Source organism: Dama dama, chromosome 1, assembly GCF_033118175.1.
Source record: "Dama dama isolate Ldn47 chromosome 1, ASM3311817v1, whole genome shotgun sequence".
Classification (NCBI taxonomy): domain Eukaryota; kingdom Metazoa; phylum Chordata; class Mammalia; order Artiodactyla; family Cervidae; genus Dama; species Dama dama.
In genome coordinates, this window is record NC_083681.1 from 83,875,286 (window position 1) to 83,900,308 (window position 25,023).

General features: G+C 44.7%; 1 protein-coding gene across 5 annotated transcripts in view; it reads right to left on the reverse strand.

Annotated features, from left to right (window-relative positions):
- NCAPD3 (non-SMC condensin II complex subunit D3) overlaps positions 1-25,023 on the reverse strand; it is a 58,499-nt gene that overhangs the window by 19,992 nt on the left and 13,484 nt on the right. For 3 of the 5 annotated variants that reach the window (XR_009694632.1, XM_061154478.1, XM_061154509.1), the window contains 7 exons: positions 15,783-15,859; positions 15,131-15,265; positions 14,176-14,396; positions 7,967-8,158; positions 7,546-7,643; positions 7,343-7,458; positions 285-392 (listed from right to left, as the gene is read on the reverse strand). Coding sequence is in view for 4 of the 5 variants with exons in the window: in XM_061154478.1 (XP_061010461.1) it covers positions 285-392; positions 7,343-7,458; positions 7,546-7,643; positions 7,967-8,158; positions 14,176-14,396; positions 15,131-15,265; positions 15,783-15,859 (947 nt within the window). In the remaining variant the exon portion in view is untranslated. The remainder of the gene's footprint in view (positions 1-284; positions 393-7,342; positions 7,459-7,545; positions 7,644-7,966; positions 8,159-14,175; positions 14,397-15,130; positions 15,266-15,782; positions 15,860-25,023) is intronic. The other 2 variants (XM_061154499.1, XM_061154490.1) reach the window with 1 other exon arrangement.

The following is a 25,023-nucleotide window of genomic DNA, read 5'->3' on the forward strand; positions in this document are numbered from 1 at the left end:
TCTTCTCACCTGTTAATTCTGAGCTCACAACACACACTGTGTTCTCCCTATTGGATCAGGAATCCCACAGGACCCAACTGGGAGAAGCATTTGCCATGATTTCCCCCAGGGAGTAAGTGAGAAGAAAATGAATAGGTCACCAGTAAAAAAGTCTAGAAAAGAAGAGTAAGCACCAGGCTAGGAACATCCTTCTCCTGTTCACGGTGTTAGAAACACACACCACAAAGGCATTCACAACCCTGCCGGCACGGGAGGAGGAGGATGGTGAGATGGCAGCCACTCACCATCAGGTCTTCTCTCATCCGGCCTGGCCCGTCCTCCTTCAGGATGATGTTGGAAAGGTGGCGCACGCAGGTGGCAAGCACGTCCCCAGATGCCTGTGCCAGTAACTCCTGTGGCGAGTCAAAGGTCACCTCTGAGGGGAGCCATGCACCCAGCAGACTGCCCATGGCGCACAACTCGCTCGGAAGAAACGCTGTGGCCTCCAAATGCATAAACTGGAAGCCACGAAAAATCCTAGCCATCATGTTTTTGCATCTTTGCTCTTTCTTTTGGCAATCTGGCAATATGAACTGGTTAAGTGGAATTCACAAAGAATACTTTATGTATGCTCTTTCCAATACACTCTACCTACTATATTTTGTGTATATATATATACATATTTTATATATAAAAGTCTTTTGTATATGTAAAGTCTTTCTTTCTACATTTGATCTATAAAAGGGAAAGACATCTACTCAGGAAGGTCTAGAGCTCTAACTTCTAAGAGATCTGTAACAGCAGTGCTCCTCTAATAACAAATACATTGCAATTCTTCTGGCATATGTAGATGGTGAATTAACTGCTGTACTAAAGAGTGTATTTTAAATAAACAGACTTAAGAAAAAAAGTTGTCATCCTCCTGGAATGTATTCATTAGAGGCAAGTTTTCAGAGTCTCTGGTTAGTGAAAGTGACTTCCGGGGGTCCCATCTCCAGCCCACGCACCTCACCACACACAACGGGCTGCAGAGGGCCTCAGCTGCTCCCTATGACCTGGATATCACTAGACACCCAGGCTGAGCTGAGCGGCTCCACACCGTGATGGGCCACCACACTGTCAGACAGTCGCTATCTTTTATATCTTTATATTATTTTTAACTGGACGACAATTATTTTACAGTACTGTGCCGGTTTGTGTCATGTATTCACATGAATCAGCCACAGACACACATACATCCCCTTCCCTCTTAGACCTCCCCGAACCTCCCTTTCCACCCCACCCCTCGAGGTGGTCACAGAGCACCAGCTTTGGGTTCTGACAACAGACAAATACAACAGACAACAGAGAAATACAAAAGATCATAAGAGACTACTATGAGCAACTACATGCCAATAAAATGGAAAATCTGAAAGAAATGGACAAACTCTTAGAAAAGTATAACCTTCCAAAATGGAACCAGGAAGAAATAGAAAATATGAACAGACCAATCACAAACATGGAAATCAAAACTGTAATAAAAAAATCTTCCAATAAATAAAAGACCAGGACCAGATGGCTTCACAGGTGAATTCTACCAAAAATTTAGATAAAAGCTAGCACCTATCCTGCTCAAACTCTTCCAGAAAACTACAGAGGAAGGAAAACTCCCAAACTCACTCTATGACATCAAAACCAGACAAAGATACTACAAAAAAACAAAGTTACAGGCCAGTATCACTAACGAACATAGATGCAAAAATCCTCAACAAAATTCTAGCTAACAGAATCCAACAAAACATTAAAAGGATCATATATCATGATCAAGTGGACTTTATCCCAGGGACACAAGAATTCTTCAATACATGCAAATCAATCAATGTGATACATGATATTAACATATTTGAAGATAAAAAGCATATCATCATCTCAACAGATTTAGAGAAAGCTGTTGACAAAATTCACCACACATTTATGATAAAAATTCTCCAGAAAACAGGCATGGTGGTGGTTGTTTAGTCGCTCATTTGTGTCTGACTCTTGAGATCCCATGGACTGTAGCCCACCAGGCTCCTCTGTCCATGGGATTCTCCAGGCCAGAATACTGAAATGGGTTGCCGTTTCCTTCTCCAGGGGATCTTCCTAACCCAGGAATCAAACTTGGGTCTCCTACATCTGCAGGCAGATTCTTTACCAACTGAGCTACAAGGGAAGCCCGAAAGTAAGCACAGAAGGAACATATATCAACATAATAAAGGCTAGATATGATAAACCCACAGAAAATACTATTCTCAATGATGAAAAACAAAGCATTTCATCTGAAATCAGGAACAAGACAAGGGTGCCCACTCTGCCACAATTATTATTCAACATACTTTTGGAAGTCCTTGCCACAGCAGTCAGAAAAAAAAAAAGAAGAAATAAAGGAATCCAGATTGGAAAAGAAGTAAAAAGTTTGCAGATGATACGATTCTTTACATAAAAAAACCCTAAAGATGCCACCACAAAATTAACTAGCGCTAATCAATGAACACAGTAAAGTCGCAGAATACAAAATTCATATACAAATCCTTTGCACTCCTATACACTGACAATAAAAAATCAGGACACTCACTTCTGTTTCAGGACTTACTCTACACGGGACTAACTGTTAACAGCCGGGTCTCCCCCACTGTGCGGCAGAGGCCTTGAGAACAGGCAGTCTGACCGTCACCCCAGGTAGTGCCCAGCAGCTCGACCACAAGGCAGGACTCAAAGTTTGCCAAACTGCTGGCAAACCAGTGTCACAACCCAGACGTCTACGGCTGACTTGCCTAAAATGTGTGCACGCTCCTGCTGCGTCTTACAGATCAACAGCACAACCTGGAGCTTCTGGAATGAACGTGCTCTGTCCCAGTCGTCTGGGTCCCCAGGCCCCTGGCTGCTAGTGAGAGCAAGACTTCAGAGGCTGTGTGACTGGTCAGCCCGCCCACCCGTCTGCCTTGGGCTGTCCCCCGACAGGCGCTCCCGCCCTGCCTCCAGCTCCGCCCGGAGCACTCCCACCGACCAGGGCTATGTCGAGGCGAGTCTGTTCAGTCCAGGCAGACCTCAGAATGCTTTTTCTTGTTTCCCAAAATCTGTCTCCTTGCAACTTACACCTACTGGTCCAAACAGGTCCTCAGTGACACCCAGTCAATCTGATTGTCGTCTGGGTCTTCGGTCGTGTGTGCACGGAGGCAGGCCAACTGCTGCCACGTGCTTCCTCCTCCAGCTGCACACGTCAGGCCCCTCAGTCACCCCAGCTGGCCTGCTCTGATCCCTCGCTGCCGCTCACCCGGTCTCACCCACCCTGCTCTGCAGGCTGTCCTGAGACAGAGGATGGGGCACTGGTCTCAGGCTTGACCCGTGCAGACAGCAATACCGCACCTCTGCTGCAGACCCCGGAGCCACTCACAGCGTCCACGCCTGCGCCCACTGCTGACTGCGGCTCCACAGCGCCGTCAGCTCACGGCCGCCGACAGAGCAGCGATGCCCACAGCCCCAGCCTACGGCTCGGTGGTCGTGTCTTTGGTACCTGTTTTTCTCCATAAAACAGAGGATGTTCATTTAAAGAAAGAAAAGAAATGGAGGTATGTCTCTGGTCACCTGGATGGAAATCACCCCCAGCTTCTGGGACGTTTCGGGCCTCAGTCCCCTGTCCACCACGCTGTGGGGGCAGAGCCAAAACCCTGCCTTCTCCTAACACAGCAGTGAGCTCCACACTCTTCCAGTCTCGTTTCTGCGTGAGAAGAGAACTCAGCCTTCCTCACAGACGAACAAGGACCCAGCTTACTGTTCTGAGCACCGGGGTCCGTGGCGGGCAGATAGTGCACCCTCGGCCCGGCTCCCCCCAGTGCAGACCCTCCTCCAGCCAGGGCTGGGGACCCGGGGTTCAAGCCGCAGGCCTGGCTCCGCACCAACAAGCAACGCGCCTCAGACACAAGCAGGATGGCACCCTTGGCCCTGGCCACAAACCCCCGCCTTCCCCACGGTACTCTTCCCTCATTATCAGCTTTTTGTTTTGTTTTTATCTGTTTTCTGCTATTCACACATGCTCCCTACTTAGGGAATGTTCCTTATTTAAAAGGCTTTCACACACTTTCTTGGATCGGAGATAAATGGTTAGAAAATCAAGAAAATAAGTATCCCATTCACCAAGAAGTGCCAAGAAGTTTAGTGAGGGAAATCCCAGACACAGAAAGAACTGGGCTTTTTTAATTAAGTAAATTTCAACCTGCTCAGACCCTAAGAAACAAAGTTACACTATGCTGTCTTACTGTACCTGTTAACTTACGAGGGAAGGACTTTTTAAGAAGAGCTTACACAAGAACAGGAAGCACAGGAAGCTGGCAGGTAGCTCAGACGAAGCAGTGTTTTTCACTCTAGGAAATGTAAATATATTGGGTTGGCCATAAATGTTGTTTGGGTTTTTCCATAAGATGTTACAGAAAAACAAGAGCAAACTTTCTGGCCAACTCAATATTTCGGCAATTATCTAAATGTTGACTTCTAAAATCATTATTAATAACCCCCAGTCCTACACAGTTTCATTATGATTAGCACTGTTGGGAAGTATAATTTGAGCATCCCTTGGTGGCTCAGACGGTAAAGAATCTACCTAAAATTGGGAGACCCGGGTATGATCCCTGGGTTAGGAAGATCACCTCGAGAGGGAATGGCTACCCACTCCAGTATTCTTCCCCAGAGAATTCCATGGACAGAGGAGCCTGGCAAGCTACAGTCCATGGGACTGCATAGAGTCGGACATGACTAACACTTTCACTTTCTTCACTTTCAGGAGTCCATTTCATGACAAAAACTGAATACATGGTAATAAGATGACTCATTAGAGATACTGAAATGGAAAGCACTCAGAAGTTGAACTAATCCCCCATCTCCCAGAGAACGCTCGGTCTGTGAGGGAGCTTCCAGAGGGCGTGTCAGCAGGAGGCCCTGGTACCAGAGGCATTAAGGGGAAATAGCACAAAGATCTACCAAAACCTTCTGGTCTGGAGGGGAGCCCCGACCAGGAGGAGAGCGCTTACACACCCTGGGAGGGAGGGAGGAACTGAGGCAGGAGGGGCCAGCAGGCTACTGTGAGCACCCAGCCTAAGGGGATGAAAAGACAGCCTTGCAGATTCCTTCTTGGGACCAAGTGCCCAGCAGGCATGCTTCCTAGAAGAATACATAGAAGAACTGTACAAAAAACACCTTAATGACTCAGATAACAGTGATGGTATCATCACTCACCCAGAGTCAGACATCCTGGAATGCAAAGTCAAATGGGCCTTAGGAAGTATCACTACAAACAAAGCTAGTGGAGATGATGGAATTCGGGCTGAGCTATTTCAAATTCTAAAAGATGATGCTGCAAAAGTGCTGCACTCAATATTGCCAGCAAATTTGGAAAACTCAGCAGTGGCCACAGAACTGGAGAAGGTCAACTTTCATTCCAATCCCAAAGAAAGGCAAGGCTAAAGAATGTTCAAACTATTGCACAACTGCACTCATCACACATGCCGGCAAAGTAATGCTCAAAATTCTCCAAGCTAGGCTTCAACAGTATGTGACCCAAGAACTTCCAGATGTTCAAGCTGGATTTAGAAAAGGCAGAGGAACCGGAGATCAAATTGCCAACATCTCTTGAATCATAGGGTAGTTCAGACGGTAAAGCGTCTGCCTACAATGCGGGAGACCGGGGTTCGATCCCTGGGTCAGGAAGATCCCCTGGAAAAGGAAATGGCAACCCACTCCAGTATTCTTGCCTGGAATATCCCATAGACTGAGGATCCTGGTAGGCTACAGTCCATGGGGTCGCAAAGAGACGGACCCAACTGAGCGACTTCACTTCACTTCACTTGAATCACAGAAAAAGCAAGAGAATTCCAGAAAAACATCTACTTATGCTTACTGGAGAAGGAAATGGCAGCCCACTCCAGTATTCTTGCCTGGAGAATCCCATGGACAGAGCATACTGGTAGGCTACAGTTCATGGGGTTGCAAAGAGTCGGACACGACTGAGCGACTTTACTCACGCATGCTTTATTGATTATGCTAAAGCCTTTGACTGTGTGGATCACAATAAACTGTGGAAAACTCTTAAAGAGATGGGGCTACCAGATGCCTGACCTGTCTCTTGAGAAACCTGTATACAGGTCACGAGGCAACAGTTAGACCCGGACATGGAACAACAGACTGGTTCCAAATTGGCAAAGGAGTACGCCAAGGCTGTATATTGCCACCCGGCTTATTTAATTTACATGCAGAGTACATCATGCGAAATGCTGGGCAGGATGAAGCACAAGCTGGAATCAAGACTGCCAGGAGAAATATCAATAACCTTAGATATGCAGATGACACCACCCTTATGGCAGAAATTAACGAAGATCTAAAGAGCCTCTTGATGAAGGTGAAAGAGGAGAGTGAAAAAACTGGCTTAAAACTCAACATTCAAAAAACTAATATCATGGCATTTGGTCCCATCACTTCATGGCAAACAGACAGGGAAAAAATGGCAACAGTAATCAACTTTATTTTCTTGGGCTCCAAAATCGCTGCAGACGGTGACTGCAGTCATGAAATTAAAAGACACTTACTCCTTGGAAGAAAAGCTATGACGAAGCTAGACAGCATATTAAAGAGCAGAGACATTATTTTGCCAACAAAGGTCCATCTAGTCAAAGTTATGGTTTTTCCAGTAGTCATGTAGGGATGTGAGAGTTGGACCATAAAGAAAGCTGAGAGCCAAAGACTGATGCTTTTGAACTGTGGTGTTGGAGAAGACTCTTAAGAGTCCCTTGGACTGCAGAGAGATCAAACCAGTCAATCCTAAAGGAAATCAACCCTGAAGATTCACTGGAAGGACTGATGCTAAAGCTGAAACTCCAATACTTTGTGCAGCTGATGTGAAGAGCTAACTCATTTGAAAAGCCCCTGATGCTGGGAAAGATTGAAGGTGGGAGGAGAGGGGACGACAGAGGATCAATGGTTGGATGGCATCACCCACTCAATGGACATGAGTTTGAGCAAGCTCTGGGAGTTGGTGAAGGTCAGGGAAGCCTGGCGTGCTGCAGTCCATGTGGTCGTAAAGAGTCGGACACGACCGACTGACTGAAGTATCCAGGGTGCATGCTTCCTAGAAGACAGTGGTGCCCAGAACCAAGGAGATGACCTCCTAAGGGTGCTGTGTCTTCAGCAGCCAAAATCTTTTTGGGGAATGTCAACTGCTTGTCAGATGGGTGCTTCCTTAAAGACCTAACTGCCCTTCTAGGCTCGCTGTGGAGAACACACCCCCAGCCTAAAGGCAGAGTGAGTGTTCTGTCTCCGTTCTGTCTCTGACAGTTATGCCCATGAGTCTGTAGTGTACCTGCTCCTCCGCTGGTGTCTCTGCAGTTACTCGGCACAGGCTTTGTAAAGTGTCAACAGCTGGAGTGATCAACAGTGTCGACCAGCAGAATCCATTCAGCTTTTTCTTGAGAACATCTAAAAAGAGTCAATTCCCTCCAGGTTTTTAACTTTCACAATAAAGTTGGAGGTGAGCCTTTTCACAATTCTCCGGTAGACACTCACCTGCCACCCTGTCCCGGGTGCTCTGAGGAAGATGCTTGGCGATGTGCCGGATGACACACAGGATGTGCCCCAAGGTGTCCTCACTGGGGTTCTGCTGGCTGGGGAGAGGGCAGGGGAAGCATCAGGGCGGAAGCCTGGGACGCGCTGCTGTCGACGCAGCGCTTTTCTTCCGGATTCTAGCACTAGAGGGAGGAGGGCAGCCCGGCCCACAAGCCAAGCTGGGGAACGCGACGGCACTTCCCGTACTCGGACTATCAAAGCTTAGCAGCGATTCCATTTTCCCTCTTGGTATTTACACCAGAATTTAAAGAAAAGATCCATGTACACAAACAGCTATGAGAGGGCCCACTTCCTCAAGACACAAGTCCTGTGTCCAGGACTCCCTCGTGTCTGGAGGCAGCTCCGTGACAAGCGTGCAAACCTGCTCATCCTCTCCCAGGCCTCGATGATGGTGGAGTAGTCCAGGGTGGGCGACGCACCAGCCACCTTGGCGAGCAGCATCCAGGCGGGCGCAGAGTGCTCCTTTTCCGTGTGGGAGAGCACGTTGTTTACAAAGGTCGGGGAGAATCTGTCTTTCCGGGACCAGATATGAAAAGCCTTGTTTAAATAGCAGCTGGAAAAGAGACGGAAAGCAGGACTGTAATCGTGAGTGCACAAGCCTTGGACCGCCCCTCAGTCCAGGGTGCGGGCTTCTGCGGCAGCCCTCCTCCGGTACAGCAGCCACACAGGGGTTCCCGCCCAGGGGCACATATGACACCAACAGAGGTGTCCTTCCAAATGCTACGACACCGAAGAAGGTACACTAACCCACTCCTGCCGGAAGGTTTTACTTTGAAAGCAAAGAATAAAGTTTCAGAATACACTGGAGACCCTCTAAAACGTGTATGTACACATATGCAGTAGGATGCCAATAAGAGGTACATCCAGAGCTTATGAGGTTTTAGTGACAAAACATGTAGACAATATCCTTTTTCAATGGAAGGACTAGACAGAAATGACATCCCAGAGGTGAAATACGATGGTATTAAAGGAGCTCAACATTGCTATGACCTGTCAAAACCATTCAGAATTACACATTTCAAACTTTTCTAAAAGAAAACAAAAAATTCTTCTGATGTATTAAAGTGTCTGTGTGATGTCACTGCTATTTTTAGACCATTTCTTAGATGCTTTTTTCCCATAGCAGTGAATGACATCATATGACTAATGAGACAAATGTAACATTTTATATTTAAGTGGAAAAACAAATATATTCCTTCCCCAAGTAATTTCTTCTACTGCTAGGAACAGACACACACACACTCAGATTAGCAAAACTTTTTCATTAAATGAAAAAAAGAATTCTCAAAGTGTGCAGAAGGTGACTACAAGAAAATAAACACACCCATACACAGTAAGTATATGCATATAAATGAATGGTTTGCATTACTAAATTAGCTTTTATCTAAAAAATCTATCTAGAGTTTTACTGCAAATGACTAACATGATTCAAACCTGACTGCTGTCTGAAACCAAGTGAATTGACAAATATTTTAAAATTTATCTACAAGAATCACATAGAATATTAAATGACATTTACTACAGGAAGCCAACAGAATGGGAAGTGTCCTCTGAACTTAGGAGTTTTGAGAGCTCAAATCTATCTCCTCTGGAAGATGGTCACACACACCCTCCACCAGCACTGAGCTGTCCCCAAAGGCCCCCTGACTGGACCCAGTCAGTATCAACCCACTCAGGTCACAAGAATGCGGCTCAGCAAACACCACCTGGGCTTCCTGAAAAGCACGGCTGACCGCTAGCCTGAGACCCACCCAACGCACCCCCAGGGCCGCCACAGTGACCCCTGCGGAACAGAACTGGCCCCTCTCCCTTACACTGCAGTCCACTGCCTGACCGTGGACTAATTCCTGGGCTTCTCATCATGCCAATGCTGACTCTGAGAAGGTCTGTTCCACGTCCTCTGCTCCAATCTACAGCCTAGCCTGGTGACTCCCTCCACCACCAGAAGTGCTGAAAGCAGGCATTTAAGGCGAGGCTCAATGTGTAGTAGCACTCCCCTGCCCTGGCTGGCCTCAACTCTGCTTCCCAGGCCAGAAACCCCCCAGCAGCCCTGTTGTTTAGGATCCGAGAGGGTCCGGCCTCTCGGTCTCTGCGCTGCCATTTCCTGCCTGGAGACGCTCACCATCAAGCCGGTCTAGCTCATCTTAACTCTTTTCACCTCCAGAGATGACTGCAGTCACGCTACCATCAATAGGAAGCCACTCTAAGCCAGAGAAAGAAAAGGAGATAAAAACCATAAAGGGGAAAGAAAAAAAAAAAATCAAACTTCTGGGAAACTATCTGGGAAAACATCTACATAACCTAGAGGACATCTATAGGAAAAGATCTATAGGAAAAACTGATATAACATCTACAGGAAAAGATTTCTTAAAAAATCCATTAACCATAAAGAAAACCACTAACAAACTGAACTCATCAGAAGATACCATTAAGAGACTAAAGAGGCAAATGCTGGGCTGGGGGAGAGGAATCTGTAATGCATACAACAGTGTTTCTGCACCTTTCAATGCTTTTGGGTGAACAAGCAAAAGAGAGACAGACAGCCTGATTAAAAAAGTAGGGAGCAGGGCATGATATCTGGGCAGGTAACACACAATGTGACTATCTAGATGCTAATCCAGCTATAAAAGGGGCTCAATTGCATCAGTCACCATGGCAGTGCAAATTAAGACCACCAAGAAATAGCAGTGCTGGCCACCAAAATGACTAAGAAGAAAGACCGACGGCAGAAAGACAGGGAGCAACTGCAGCTCTCAGGCGTGCTTCAGGAGTCAGCCTGGCACCACCACTCTGGAGCGCTGTCTGCAGCCACTTAAGGAAGGGTAAGAGCACGCCCAGCAGCACTGCTCCTGGGGACATGCGCAACAGAAACGTGCACCAAAGACATGCCCAGAAATACTCACAGCATTTTACCTCACAATAAAAACTGGAAACGATCCATCATCAGCCAACAGTCGACAGGATACATCAACTGTGGCTTCTTCATGAACGTGAGGCACACACACACACACATGCAACAATGAAAGTGAATGAGCTACAGCTGCACGCAGCCACCTGAGTGGGCCTGGTACTTCTTTGAGTGGAAGGAGTCAGACCCACAAAGAACAGAGACCATGTAATTCCGTTCATGTAAAGAGGAGGCGCAGAGGAACCACACCTGGTGCTAGAGTCAGGAGGCACTGCCTCTGAGGAGAGGAGAACCACTGGAAGGGAGAGGGAGGGTGCTCCTAAGCCGAGCAAGGCTCTGTTTCTGGACTCAGGGATCACACCCAAATAGGCCATGTCTTCTGCACTGCAGGGGATTCTTTACCCACTGAGCCAAAAACAACAGAAGTGAAAGGCAAGGGAGTGAAACGTTGTTGCTGAACCACGAAACACGCCAGGATTCTTGGCCTCCGGAGGAGAAGAATTCAATCTGGGGCCAGAAATGAGGCTTGATCGCGCAGAGCTTTTGTGTAATAAAATTTTATTACAGTATAAAGGAGACAGAGAAAGCTTCTGACACAGACATCAGAAGGAGGCAGAAAAAATACCCGCCTGCGAGTTTTTAGCCAGATGTTATATAGTTACTAGCAGTCTGTATGAAAGAAAAAAATGTCTTAAAACTCAGAGAATGGCACCAGGCCCTTCATCCACAAGATGTATTTTGGGATAATCTTGGCACCAGACAAGTCATCCTGGGCCATAAAACAATTGACTTGAATCTTGTATAGAGGCAGATTACCATACAAAGAGTTTCATTTACATAGATTAGGGGAACAATGTCTGAGTATAACATACTGGTTTGTCAAGTCTGTTCTGAGTCTTTACTCGGAACCAACTTGAAGAGAGAGTTTGGGGTAAATGCATAGTACATTAACATAGCTTAAGACAGACATTTCCATAAGAAAAATGCACTGGTTAGCTCAAAATTTGAGAAAAGTTAAGTTCAGGTGGAACCAGGTGTCATTATGGCAATACAGTATTTTAAGAGAAACCTCTTTTTAAATTTGTACAGACAAGGAAGAAAAAAAAAATTATATATATATATCTCTCTCTCTCTCACTAGTTTCCTCCTGCCGCTTAAGAGAGAGATAAAAAAATGTCTGACACTTGCAGCCTATTTCCTCCATTTGGAGACCCCTGGCCTTCCTGCCCCTGTTACCCTCTCAGGAGAAAGGGAAAGATACACCCAATTGAATGCAGAGTTCCAGATAATATCAAGGAGAGATAAGAAAGTCTTCTTAATTGAACAACACAGAGAAAGAGAGGAAAAAAACAGAATGGGAGAGACCTCTTCAAAAAACTGGAGATACAAAGGAAATATTTCTTGCAAAGATGGGCACGATAAAGGGCAGAAATGATAAGGACCTAATGGAAGCAGAAGAGATTAAAAAAAGGTGGCAAGAATACACAGAAGAACTGTACAAAAAAGGTCTTAATGATACGGATAACCATGAAAGTGTGGTCACTTACCTAGAGCCAGATAACCTGGAGTACGAAGTCAACTGGGCCTTAGGAAGCATCACTATGAACAAACCTAGTAAAGGTGATGAAATTCCAGCTATTTCAAATCCTAAAAGATGATGCTCTGAAAGTGCTGCACTATGCCAGTCAGCTTGGAGAACTCAGCAGTGGCCACAGGACTGGAAAAGGTCAGTATTCATTCCAATCCCAGAGAAGGGCAACACCAAAGAATGTTCAAACTACCACACAACTGTGCTCACTTCACATGCTAGCAAGGTAACGCTCAAAATGCTTCAAGCTAGGCTTCAGCAGTACGTGAACCAAGAACTTACAGATGTATGAGTTGACTTTAGAAAAGGCAGAAGAACCAGAGATCAAATTGTCAGCATTTTTTGGATCATAGAGGAAAAAAGCTAGGAATTACGGAAAAACATCTACTTCTGTTTCTCTGACATTGCAAAAGCCTTTGACTGTGCGGATCACAACAAACTGTGGAAAATTCTTAAAGAGATGGGAACACCAGACCACCTTTCCAGTCTCCTGAGAAACATGTATACAAGTCAAAAAAGCAACAGTTAGAACCTTACATGGAAAAAATGAATGGTTCAAAACTGGGAAAAAGAGTACGACAAGGCTGTGTATTGTCACCCTGCTTATTTAACTGCTACGCAGAGCACATCATGTGAAATGTTGGGCTGGATGAATCCCAAGCTGGAATCAAGATTGCCAGGAGAAATATCAACAACCTCAGATATGTAGATGGTACCACTCTAATGGCAGAAAATGAAGAGAACTAAAGAGCCTCTTGATGAAGGTGAAAGAGGACAGTGAAAAAGCTGGCTTGATATTCAACATTCAAAAAACTAAGATCATGGCACATGGTCCCCATCACTTCATGGTAAACAGAAGGGGGAAAAGAGGAAGCAGTGACAGACTTTATTTTCTTGGGCTCCAAAATCACTGTAAATGGTGACTGCAGCCATGAGATTAAAAGACCCTTGCTCCTTGGAAGGAAAGCTATGATAAACCTAGACAGAGTACTAAAAACCAAAGAAACCATTTTGCTGACAAAGTTCCATATAGTCAAAGCTATGGTTTCTCCATAGTCATGTGTGATTGTGAGAGTTGGACCATAAGGAAGGCTGAGCACCAAAGAATTGATGCTTTTGAAGTGTGGTGTTGGAGAAGACTCTTGGAGAGTCCCTTGGACTGCAAGGAGACCCAACCAGTCCATCCTAAAGCCAATCAGTCCTGAATGTTCATTGGAAGGACTGATGCTGAAGCTGAAGCTCCAATACTTTGGCCACCTGATGTGAAGAGCGGACTCATTAGAAAAGACCCTGATGCTGGGAAAGACTGAAGGCAGGAGGAGAAGGGGATGACAGAAGACGAGATGGCTGGATGGCATCACCAACTCAATGGACATGAGTTTGAGTAAGCTCTGGGAGAGAGTGAAGGACAGGGAAGCCTGGTGCACTGCTATCCATGTGTTTGCTAAGAGTCAGACGTGACTTAGTGACTGAACAGCAACATTATGATACTAAACCTATCACTCTTTCCATTGAACGTTAATTCCTCTATAACTACATGTAAACAAGTAGGGAGGTACTTCTTACATAGTAAACAAAAAAAAAGGTGAACACAGTCAAAGGAGCACAAACAGAGGCCAGCTGCTAGATTCCTGTAGTAGAGATTAACACTGATCAGTACAGGTGCCAACCGATCACTGCCTTGCTCCCTACACAGCAAACACTCAACAAATATCAAACGGAAAGAACACTGTGCTGTGATTAAGTCATCAACCCAACAAAATGTCAGAAGAAGTCTAATGTGTCCTAATCAGGAAGCCATCTATCACAACCAGTACTGTGGAAAGTTAATGTCAATACAGTAAATCCATTAATGCTTTCTACTGCATATTAAGACATCAATTTGAAGCTGGGGAACACTCAAAAAGGCAAAGGAAGGCTTCACAAAAACTGTCACCACAAAAGCTAAAAGATTTGAACTAGGTCAAGAGAAAGAGACTAAGATTAAGTCTTTGTATATCAAGCAATTTGGAGAGCTGATTTTCCAGTATCAACCCAGGAACTGATAACCAAGGCCTGTCCGGGAAAAGCATACCCCAGCTTCCGGCTGTCCGTGTCCAGCAGCGCCAGCAGCGCCCAGGCGAGGGCCTGGCCGTCGTCCGCCTCGCGCCTCTCGCTGTGGTGCCGGATGCTCTGCAGCAGCAGCCGGTCCAGGCACTCCAGGGCCTTGTCCTGCACGCTGCTCTCGTCGTCCGTCACCGCGGGTACCACGCCCCCCAGCCAGGCCTTCTGTATCTGCACACACTGCGGCTGGGCCTGAGAAGTCCAAGTCAGGAAGTCATGAAGGCGCGAGCACAGACCAGGGCAGCTGTGATCCATGTTCTAAAACATGTGTCATCAATAGTTCTAACACAATTACAGATAAAACCTAACAGTGGAAAAATGTCAACGTTCCAAACATAAGTGAAAACCAAGTTCAAGCTCCACTTACTATAAAGCAGAGCATACTGAAATTTTAGACTTAAAGTGATTATCTTATCACTGTAGTAAAGCAGCACTTTTTTGGAATAATTCAAGATTGAGAGAAAAAAGTATCTATTTCAAGGAGAAATCAGAAAAGATCTAATGAAGAAAGTCAAAGCAGGTATTGCTTAAAGCCTTCTACTGTGAAGTAAGAAAAGACACTTTAAAAATTCTTCAAAAACTAACTAGCTGGCAGAAGTAAATTGTATATAGGATTAGTGGATCCGCCCCTTTGGCCATATCACCTATACAGGTTTCAATGGACAAAAAATAATGTAGGCCTCTGGCCTAACCAAACTGATTTTAAGCTTCACATTCTGTGTGAGATGTATGCTGTGAGCATTTTCCAGCACTGGTCTGCATGACACATGCATATTTAACAGGAAATGCAACCCAGCACAGGCGGTGGAGAGACCCCTCTCGGCACACTGCTGGGCCCACGGCAGCCGGGAGGGTCTCTGACAGGGTGCCGTGACTGGGCTGGGCTGCCCCGATGGAGGTGCCTCGGACGCGCACGGCGGCCTCACCAGCAGCAGCTCGGTGAGCGACTGCAGGGCCTGCTTGCGGACGGACACCGCGACGTCCCGGCAGCGGTCCTGCAGAATGCTCAGCTCCGCCTGCAGACCCGCGACGCTGCAGTGCTTCAGGAGGTTCACCAGCACCTAGAGGGCGCGGGCACAGCAAGGGGCCACAGGCACCGGTCAGCACGCACTGCGGGCAGAGCCATTCCTTCCAGTTCCTGACTCATTTTGAGATCACAGACCCGTCCCTCCTCCCAGTAACATCCCACCTCTTAGAGTCTGAGGAAATTTAAGACCTGTCTGGAGAAACTCTGACATATATTTTACATGAACATGTACTCAGAAGCCACTTCAGGAGTTTTGCGAACCCGATCAAAATCCACCTGTGGTCCCCAGGTTAAGAATCCCTACTCTAAAAAAACTAATTAAGGATCTAAAATTGTGGTTCCTAGGAAGCCAGCAAACCAGCAGGCCACTTAAGAACAGAGGATCCTTCAGTTCATCTGTGTAAGTTACATTTAACAGGGACAAGGTGAACTAACCTCAAGTGAAATATGAGTACTGAATATGACAGAACAGTTTTTAAAACAGTCTCTTGCACCTTCAAGCTGTTAGTGCTTAAAAAGAGGGTATGAAAAGAATGTCCAGAAAAACACACCTGGACTGCAGACTTCCTGACGCTGGTCTTCTCATCACCGACCCTACTCCTCAGGGACACCAGGAAGCCCATTTCTGCTGAGGAAACGCCAAGAAGTCATCCCAGTCTGAGGACACCAGAGCCCCAGACGCTCCCCGCACACTCCCGAGGGCGTGCGCCAGTCCAAAACTGGCCGGTTAGCTGGTTTTAAATCATAGAAACCACAGCAGAAAATCGTGTAGAAAAAGAAGAAAATTCAAATAATTAGCTATTTACAATAATGCAGAAGTAGTAGTAGGCAGAGTAGTAACATTTCAAAAGGGCAAATTCTGGAAAATTAAGCTTTAAACTGGGCTCCTAACACTAAAATTTTGAATGAATTTATTTAGATTTTTCTTTCTGTTTACTACAAATGGGAAGATGTAAACCATTAGGTGTCTTAAAGACTAAGTAAGACAATACATAACAGGAGCTTTAAAACCTTCCCATCAAGAGTCCCTTTACACTATTAGATATTACTGAAGACTCATGAGAGTTTTTTTTTTGTCTGTTTGTTTTAAATAAAAGTGGATTATAGCTTTTAACATGAATTAGAAACTTAAAATGAGAATTATAAAAAGATTTAATAATTCATCTTAAGATACCAAATAAACGGCATACTTTTTTAACTGAAAAATAAAAAAGTAGTGAAGAGAATGGCACTGATTTACATTTTGCAAACTCTTTAATGTCAGACTTAAAAGACAGCTGGGTTGTCATCTCTGCTTCTATCTGCTTTTGCCTGTCTGGGACCTCTGTCTGCAAAACTCCAAAGTATACTTGTGAGCAAACCAGAAAGTAGAAGGTAACTGATGTTTTAATATTACTATGAAAACTGTACTAACTTCAAGGGCCCACTTCAAGCCTCCCTAAGGAGGCTTAGGGACCCCAAACCATGCTTGAGAAATGCTGATGCACAAGAAATAACAGTAGAAAATAAAACAATATGGAAAACAATAAAGAAAATCAATGAAATCAAAGTAGGTTATTTAAGATCAACAAAACTAACATTTTCCTAGACAGAAAATAATAGATGAGTCTAATTGCTAAAATCAGGAATGAAGGAGGGACAAGGTTATGAATACTATGAACAGTTTTATGCCAACACATTTAAGTAACCTGGATTAAATATCTACATGTGATTAAAGATGTACATTAGGAGACCTAACTCAAGAAGAAAGACAGACTGAATACACCATAACAAGTCAAGGGATTGAACTAGCAAGCAAAACACCTCCCACACACGCACAAAGAGTCAGGACCAGACAGCTCTACTGGAGTCTGTCAACTGTTAACAAAAACACCAATTAACAAAAATTAATAACAATGCTTCCTAACCGCTTTCAAAAAACAGAATCCCTATATCACTTTCCACCTCCCTCTGTGACGCCAGTATTATCCTGAGAGCAAACCAAGACAAAATAGCTCAAGAAAACAACAGACCAAAATCTCTTGTGAATACAGACATAAAATCCTCAGCAAGGGCCCTCCCTTGGGTCCAGTGGTGCAGACTCCAAGCTTCCAAGGCAGGGGACAGGGGTTTGATCCCTGGTCAAGGAGCCAAGATCCCATACACCCCGTGTTGTGGCCAAAAAATAAAATAAAATAAAAAATCCTCAGCAAAATATTAGCAAATTAACCCAGCAAGATACAAAAGGGTTTATACTTCATGCTTGGGATTTATCCTAGGACATGGGAAAATCATTCACTGTGATATACCATCATAGAACAGAGGACCAAGGCCACATGATCACCTCCATAGATGCAGAAGTAGTACATGCAAAATCCTATACCCGTTCACGATAAAAACAGTCAACAAAGTCAGAAAACAGGAAACTTCCTCACAGTGATAAAGGTCATCCTGAAGCAACGCAGAGCTAACACCACACTCAACGGGAAAGACAAAGAACAGAAGACATGGATGTCTACTTTCCCCACTTCAACTCCACTAGAAGTCCCAGTCGGGGAAAAGAGGCAAGAAATAGAAACAAAGGCATTCAGATTGGAAAAAAGAAATAAATATTCTCACAGATGGCATGATCTGATAGGTAGAAAATCTTAAGGAATCACACACACACGCACACAAAACTTTTTAAGGCTAGTAACTAATTTAGCAACATTGCAGGATACAAGATCAATCATCAAAATCAATTGTATAAACTATAAAAAAATAATCAAAAATGAAATTAAGAAAGCAATTTCACTTATAATCAACAGTGTCAAAGAGAATAAAATCCTTAGGAATAAGGGCAAAGAGCAAGAGTTGCACACTGAAAACCATAAAACATCACTGAAGTGAATTAGAGGAGACCTAAATATAGAAAGGCGTCCCTTGTTCACGGGCTGGAAAGCTTGGTATTCTTACAGTGGCAATATATCCCACACTGGCATTCCCTGATAGCTCAGTTGGTGAAGGATCTGCCTGCAGTGCAGGAGACCCCGGGTTGATTACTGGGCTGGGAAGATCCCGTGGAGAAGGGAAAGGCTACCCACTCCAGTATTCTGGCCTGCAGAATTCCATGGACTGTATAGTCCAATGGGTCAGAAAGAGTTGGACAATTTGATATTCACACTGAAAGTTGGATCCCTAACTTACATCATAAGCAAAAATTAACTCAAAATTGAACCAAGATCAAAATGTTAAGAGCTAAAACTATAAAACTCTTAGAACACCATCAAGAAAGTGAAAAGATAACCCAAAGAATGAGGAAAACAGGTGTGCAAATCATATCCGAAAAGGATTTGGATGTAGAAAATATGAACTTTTACCTCAAAAATAAGAAGATAAATGGACACTTGGGTTGTTCCACTTTTTGGCTACAGTGAAGGATGCTTCTATAAACATTCTTACACTGTGTTGTGCATGAGTACGGATGTTGTGTCTGACTATGTGTATGGATTCACTGTTGTGTTCTTCCCTTGTGGCTGCACACCAAGGAGTGGAACTGCTGGGTCACATGGTAACTCTATGTCCAACATTTTGATGAACTGCCAGAATGAATGAACACACAAAATGTGGTCCATCCATACAATGGACAACATTCAGCCACAAAAAGGAACAGAGTACTGATACAGTAGTACATGCCTCAACGTGGATGAACCTTGAAAACAGATGGCAAAGAAGCTGTCTGCACAAGGCTACATGCTCCAGGGTCCCCCTTGCGCGGAGCGTCCAGAGCGGAGCCTCCACAGACGGGGGAGCACCGGGACTGACTGCTCGTGGGTACAAGGTTTCCTTCTCAGTTAATGAGAAGTTTCTGGAAGTTGATTATACAAATTTATGAACCACTAACAACCACTGGATTCAACATACTTTAAACAGTGACTTTTATGAATTCTCTCTCAAAAAAAAAAAACCACCAACAATGATATTTACTAGCACAGATTCTGGCATGCAGTAACTACACAATTTTTTTAATGTACAGTTAATGCCAACAACACAAGTCATTTTAGTTTATCAAAAATAAGTTGGGAACATGGGCTCTTTACATCTGGCAAGCTCTTATAATTTAGAAGCATCATTAAAGCAATACAGTAGTGTTTGGAAGTGTCTCTGCAACAGTGAGAATCCACTGTTGGATTCTGAGGCGGAAGAGAAAGACTTGCGCTCATCTACTCCTCCGAGAACACCAAAATTGCAACTAGCTGCTGAACAACCATTGACAGGAGAATGTTGGATCTCACCAAAAAAAGATACCCCCACGCCCCAGGGCAAAGAAGCAGCCCTAACAGGACAGCAGGAGGGGCGAAACTGCGTTCAGAATCAAACCTCATACCTGCCAGCGTCGCTCAGAGGGCGCAAACAAAACCCTGTGTGCATCAGGACCCAGGAAAAGGAACGGTGACCCCCAAGAGAGACTGAGTCAGACCTGCCTGAGAGTGTCTGAGCCTCTCCTGCGGAGGCACGGGTCAGCACTGGCCTGCCCTGGGGACGGGGCTCTGGCTGCAGCAGACTGGGGGGTGTGGCATCTGGCCAAAGTCCTCTTGGAGGAGGTCGCCATTAGCCCCACCACAGAGCCGCCAAGCAGAGGACCCACAGACTGGAGAACAATTATACCAAAGAAGTTCTCACACTGCTGCAAAAGTTACAGGGCCCACAACAGACTTCCCAACCTGGGGATCCAGCAAAGGGACTGAGAACCCCCAGGGAATTTGACTTTGGAGGCCAGTGAGATTTGATTACAGAACTTCCACAGGACAGGGAAACAGACTCTCAAGGGCACGAACAAAACCTTGTGCCCACCAGGACCCAGTAGAAAGGATCAGTGACCCCACAGGAGACTGAGCCAGACTTGCCTGTGAGTGTCCAGAAGTCTCCAGTAGAAGCATGGCTTGACAATGGCCTGCCACGGGGTCAGGGGCACTAAATACAACAGTCCTGGGAGCCGAGGCGTGCCAGCATAAGTCCTTTTGAAGGAGGTCGTCATCACCGCCATTAACCCCACCACAGTTTGGCCTCAGCCAAAGCCAAATTACAGGGGGGCTTCCCTGATAGCTCAGTTGGTAAAGAATCTGCATGCAGTGCAGAGACCCTGGTTCGATTCCTGGGCTGGGAAGATGTCCTGGAGAAGGGACAGGCTACCCACTCCAGTATTTTGGCCTGGAGAACTCCATGGACTGTGTATGGGGTCACAAAGAGTCAGACAGGACTGAGCAACTTTCACAAACTACAGGGCAGGAACATAGCCCCACACATCAGCAGAAAACTGGATTAAAGATTTATTGAGCATGGCGCCCCCACCAGAGCCAGACTCAATTTATCCCACAGTCAGTCATCCCATCAGGAAGGTTCTGTAAGCCTCTTATCCTCATCTATCACAGGGCAGAGAGAATGAAAACCACAATCACAGAAAATTAAACTAGCCAAACTGATCACATGGACCACAGCCTTGTCTAACTCAATGAAACTGAGCCATGCCATGTAGGACCACCAAAGACGGACGGGTCATGGTGGAGAGTTCTGACAGAATGTGGTCCACTGGAGAAGGGAACAGCAAACCACTTCAGTATTCTTGCCTTGAGAACCCCGTGAACAGTATGAAAAGGCAAAAAGATAGGACACTGAAAGATGAACTCCTCAGGTTGGTAGGTGCCCAATATGCTATTGGAGATCCGTGGAGATATAGCTCCAGGAGGAATGAAGACGCTGAGGCAAAGCAGAAACAACACCCAATTGTGGATGTGACTGGTGATGGAAGTAAAGCCTGATGCTGTTAAGAAAAATACTGCACAGGAACCTGGAGTGTTAGGTCCATGAATCAAGGCAAATTGGAAGTGGTCAAACAGGAGATGGCAAGAGTGAACCTTGACATTTTAGGAATCAGTGAACTAAAATGGGCTGAAATGGATGAACTTAACTCAGATGACCATTATATCTACTACTGTGGGCAGGAATCCCTTAGAAGAAATGGGAGTAGCCATCATAGTCAACAAAAGAGTCTGAAATGCAGTACTTGGATGCAGTCTCAAAAACAACAGAATGATCTCTGTTCGTTTCCAAGGCAAACCATTCAATATCACGGTAATCCAACTCTGCCCCGACCAGTAACGCTGAAGAAGCTGAAGTTGAACAGTTCTATGAAGACCTACAAGACTTCTAGAACAAAGAGCAAAATGATATGTCCTTTTCATCATAGGGGACTGGAATGCAAAAGTAGGAAGTCAAGAATACCTGGATAACAGGTAAATCTGGCCTTGGAGTACAGAATGAAGCAGAGCAAAGGCTAACAGACTTTTGCCAAGAGAAGGCACTGGTCATACCAAACACCCTCTTCCAACAACACAAGAGAAGACTCTACACATGGACACCACCAGATGGTCGACACTGAAATCAGATTGATTATAGTCTTTGCACCCAAAGATGGAGACGCTCTACATGGTCAGCAAAAAACACCACCAGGACCTGACTGTGGCTCAGATCACAAATTGCTTATTGCCAAATTCGGACTCAAATTGAAGAAAGTAGGGACAACCACAAGGCCATTCAGGTATGACCTAAATCATATCCCTGATGACTACACAGTGGAAGTGAGAAATAGATTCAAGGGATAAGATCTGATAGAATGCCTAAGGAACTATTGACGGAGGTTAATACGTTGTATAGGAGTTCAGTTCAGTTCAGATCAGTCACTCAGTCATGTCTGATCCTTTGCGATCCCTTGGACAGCAGCATGCCAGGATTTCCTGTCCATCATCAACCCCCAGAGCTTGCTCAAACTCATGTCCATCGAGTCGGTGATGCCATCCAATGATCTCATCCTCTGTCGTCCCTTTCTCCTCCTGCCTTCAATCTTCCCCAGCATCAGGGTCTTTTCCAATGAGTCAGCTCTTTACATCAGGTGGCCAAAGTATTGGAATTTCAGCTTCAGCATTAGTCTTTCCAATGAATAGTCAGGACTGACTTCCTTTCGGATTGATTGGTTAGATCTCCTGGCAGTCCAAGGGATTCTCAAGAGTCTTCTCCAACACAGTTCAAAAGCATCAATTCTTCAGCACTCGGCTTTCTGTGTAGTCCAACTCTCACACCCATACATGACCACTGGAAAAACCATAGCTTTCACTAGATGGACCTTTGCTGACAAAGTAATGTCTCTGCTCTTTAATACGGTATCTAGGTTGGTCACAGCTTTTCTTCCAGGAAGCAAGTGTCTTATACTTTCATGGCTGCAGTCACCATCTGCAGTGATTTTGGAGCCCAAGAAAATGAAGTCTGCCACTGTTTCCATTGTTTCTCCATCTATTTGTCATGGAGTGATGCGACCGGATACAATGATCTTAGTTTTCTGAATGTTGAGCTTTAAGCCAACTTTTTCACTCTCCTCTTTCACTTTCATCAAGAGGCTTCTTAGTTCCTCTTCATTTTCGGCCATAAGGGTGGTGTCATCTGCATATCTGAGGTTATTGATACTTCTCCCAGCAATCTTGATTCCAGCTTATATTTCATCCCGCCTGGCATTTCACATGATGTACTCTGCATATAAGTTAAATAAGCAGGGAGACAATATACACCCTTGATGTACTCCTTTCCCGATTTGGAACCAGTCTGTTGTTCCATGTCCACTTCTAACTGTTGCTTCTTGACCTGCATACAGGTTTCTCAAGAGGCAGGTAAGTAGTCTGGTATTCTTATCTCTTGAAGAATTCTCCACAGTTTGTTGGGATCCACATAGTCAAAGGCTTTGGCACAGTCAATAAAGCAATAGAAGATGTTTTTCTGGAACTGTCCTGCTTCTTATGATCCAACAGATGTTGGCAATTTGATCTCTTGTTCCTCTGCCTTTTCTAAATCCAGCTTGAACATGTGGAAGCTCACAGTACACTTACTGTGGTAGCCTGGCTTGGAGAATTTTGAGTATTGCTTTTGCTAGCGTGTAAAGTGAGTGCAATTGTGCAGCAGCCTGAATATTCTTTGGCATTGCCCTTTTTTAGGATTGGAATGAAAACTGACCTTTTCCAATCCTGTGGCCACTGCTGAGTTTTCCAAATGTGCTGGCATACTGAGTGTAGCACTTTCACAGCATCATCTTTTAGGATCTGAAACAGCTCAACTGGAATTCCATCATCTGCACTAACTTTGTTTGTAGTGATGCTCCCTAAGGCCCACTTGACTTCACATTCCAGGATGTCTGGCTCTAGGTGAGTGATCACACCATCATGGTTATCTGGGTCATAAAGATTTTTTTTGTAGTTCTTCTGTGTATTCTTGCCACCTCTTCTTAATCTCTTCTGCTTCTGTTAGGTCCATACCATTTGTGTCCTTTATTGTGCCCATCTATGCATGAAATGTTCCCTTGGTATCTCTAATTTTCTTGAAGAAATCTCTAGTCTTTTCCATTCTATTGTTTTCCTCTATTTCTTTGCGATGATCACTAAGTAAGGCTTTATCTCCTCTTGCTATTCTTTGGGACTCTGCACTCAAATGAGTATATCTTTCCTTTTCTCCTTTGTCTTTCACTTCTCTTCTTTTCTCACCTATTTTTAAGGCCTTCTCAGACAACCGTTTTGCCTTTTTGCATTTCATTTTCTTGGGGTTGGTTTTGATCACTGCCTCCTGTTTAATGTCTGAGAAGGCCTTACCAACAGCTGAGAAAAGAAGAGAAGTGAAAGGCAAAGGAGAAAAAGAAAGATATATACCCATCTGAATGCAGAGTTCCAAAGAATAGCAAGAAGAGATAAGAAAGCTTTCCTAAGTGAACAATGCAAAGATATAGAGAAAAACAACAGAATGGGAAAGACTAGAGATCTCTTCAAGAAAATTAGATATACCAAGGGAACATTTCATGCAAAATGGGCCCAATAAAGGACAGAAACAGGATGGACTTAGCAGAAGCAGAAGGTAGTAAGATATTAAGAAGAGGTAGCAAGAATACACAGAACTATACAAAAAAGACAAGTTGGTTGGATGACATCACTGACTCAACAGACATGAGTTTAACCAAGCTCTGGGAGATGGTGAAGGACAGGGAAGTCTGACGTGCTGCAGTCCATGGGGTCTCAATGAGTTGGACATGACTGAGCAACTGAATGACAGTGTACAACAGTGAATCTGTAACTTGCTCAGACTGGAGTTAACGCAAACATTCAACATTTTTCCCTATTAAATTTCTTTAGTTATTTTAGGGAATCTATTAGTACATCTGAGTTACTACTCTGAATTTGAGTAACAGAGGCTAATATCTAGTCGTTTAAATGTAGTCTTTCAGACTGCAATGATAAGTATTGATTCTCACGGCACTTTACTGCGCCTCGGCACCCATCTCACAGCATTATGATTTTAGGTACACGCATACCTGCCTCTCCTCCTGCTCCTTAAGACGGAACTATTTTTGTTAGGGTTCACACCTGCAGTGCCTTGCACAGACTGGGAGGAATGATATCCATGTTTATCAAATAAACTGATAGATCTCATTATATCATTTATTCTCTGCACATGTTCTCTCTTCTATTTATCTTTTAAAGTCACTTCTCTAAATATGATTTCTGCAGACCTGACAAAAGTCCTTTCAGGATCAGAAGTGACAAGCAGTCAGGGAGGTCTGCTGACTCCCATGTCTTGGGTCATCCAGCTCTTTAGTAACAGAACTGGCCTAGGTATTCAGACTGCGTCTCACTTCTAATGTAGTTTTTCTCCACTACAGTATGCCTTGTCATAATATAGGTGAAGGAAGAGCCTATAAAAGTGACTTTCACAGACCATACAGCTGGGCAGAAACAGAATCTGAGA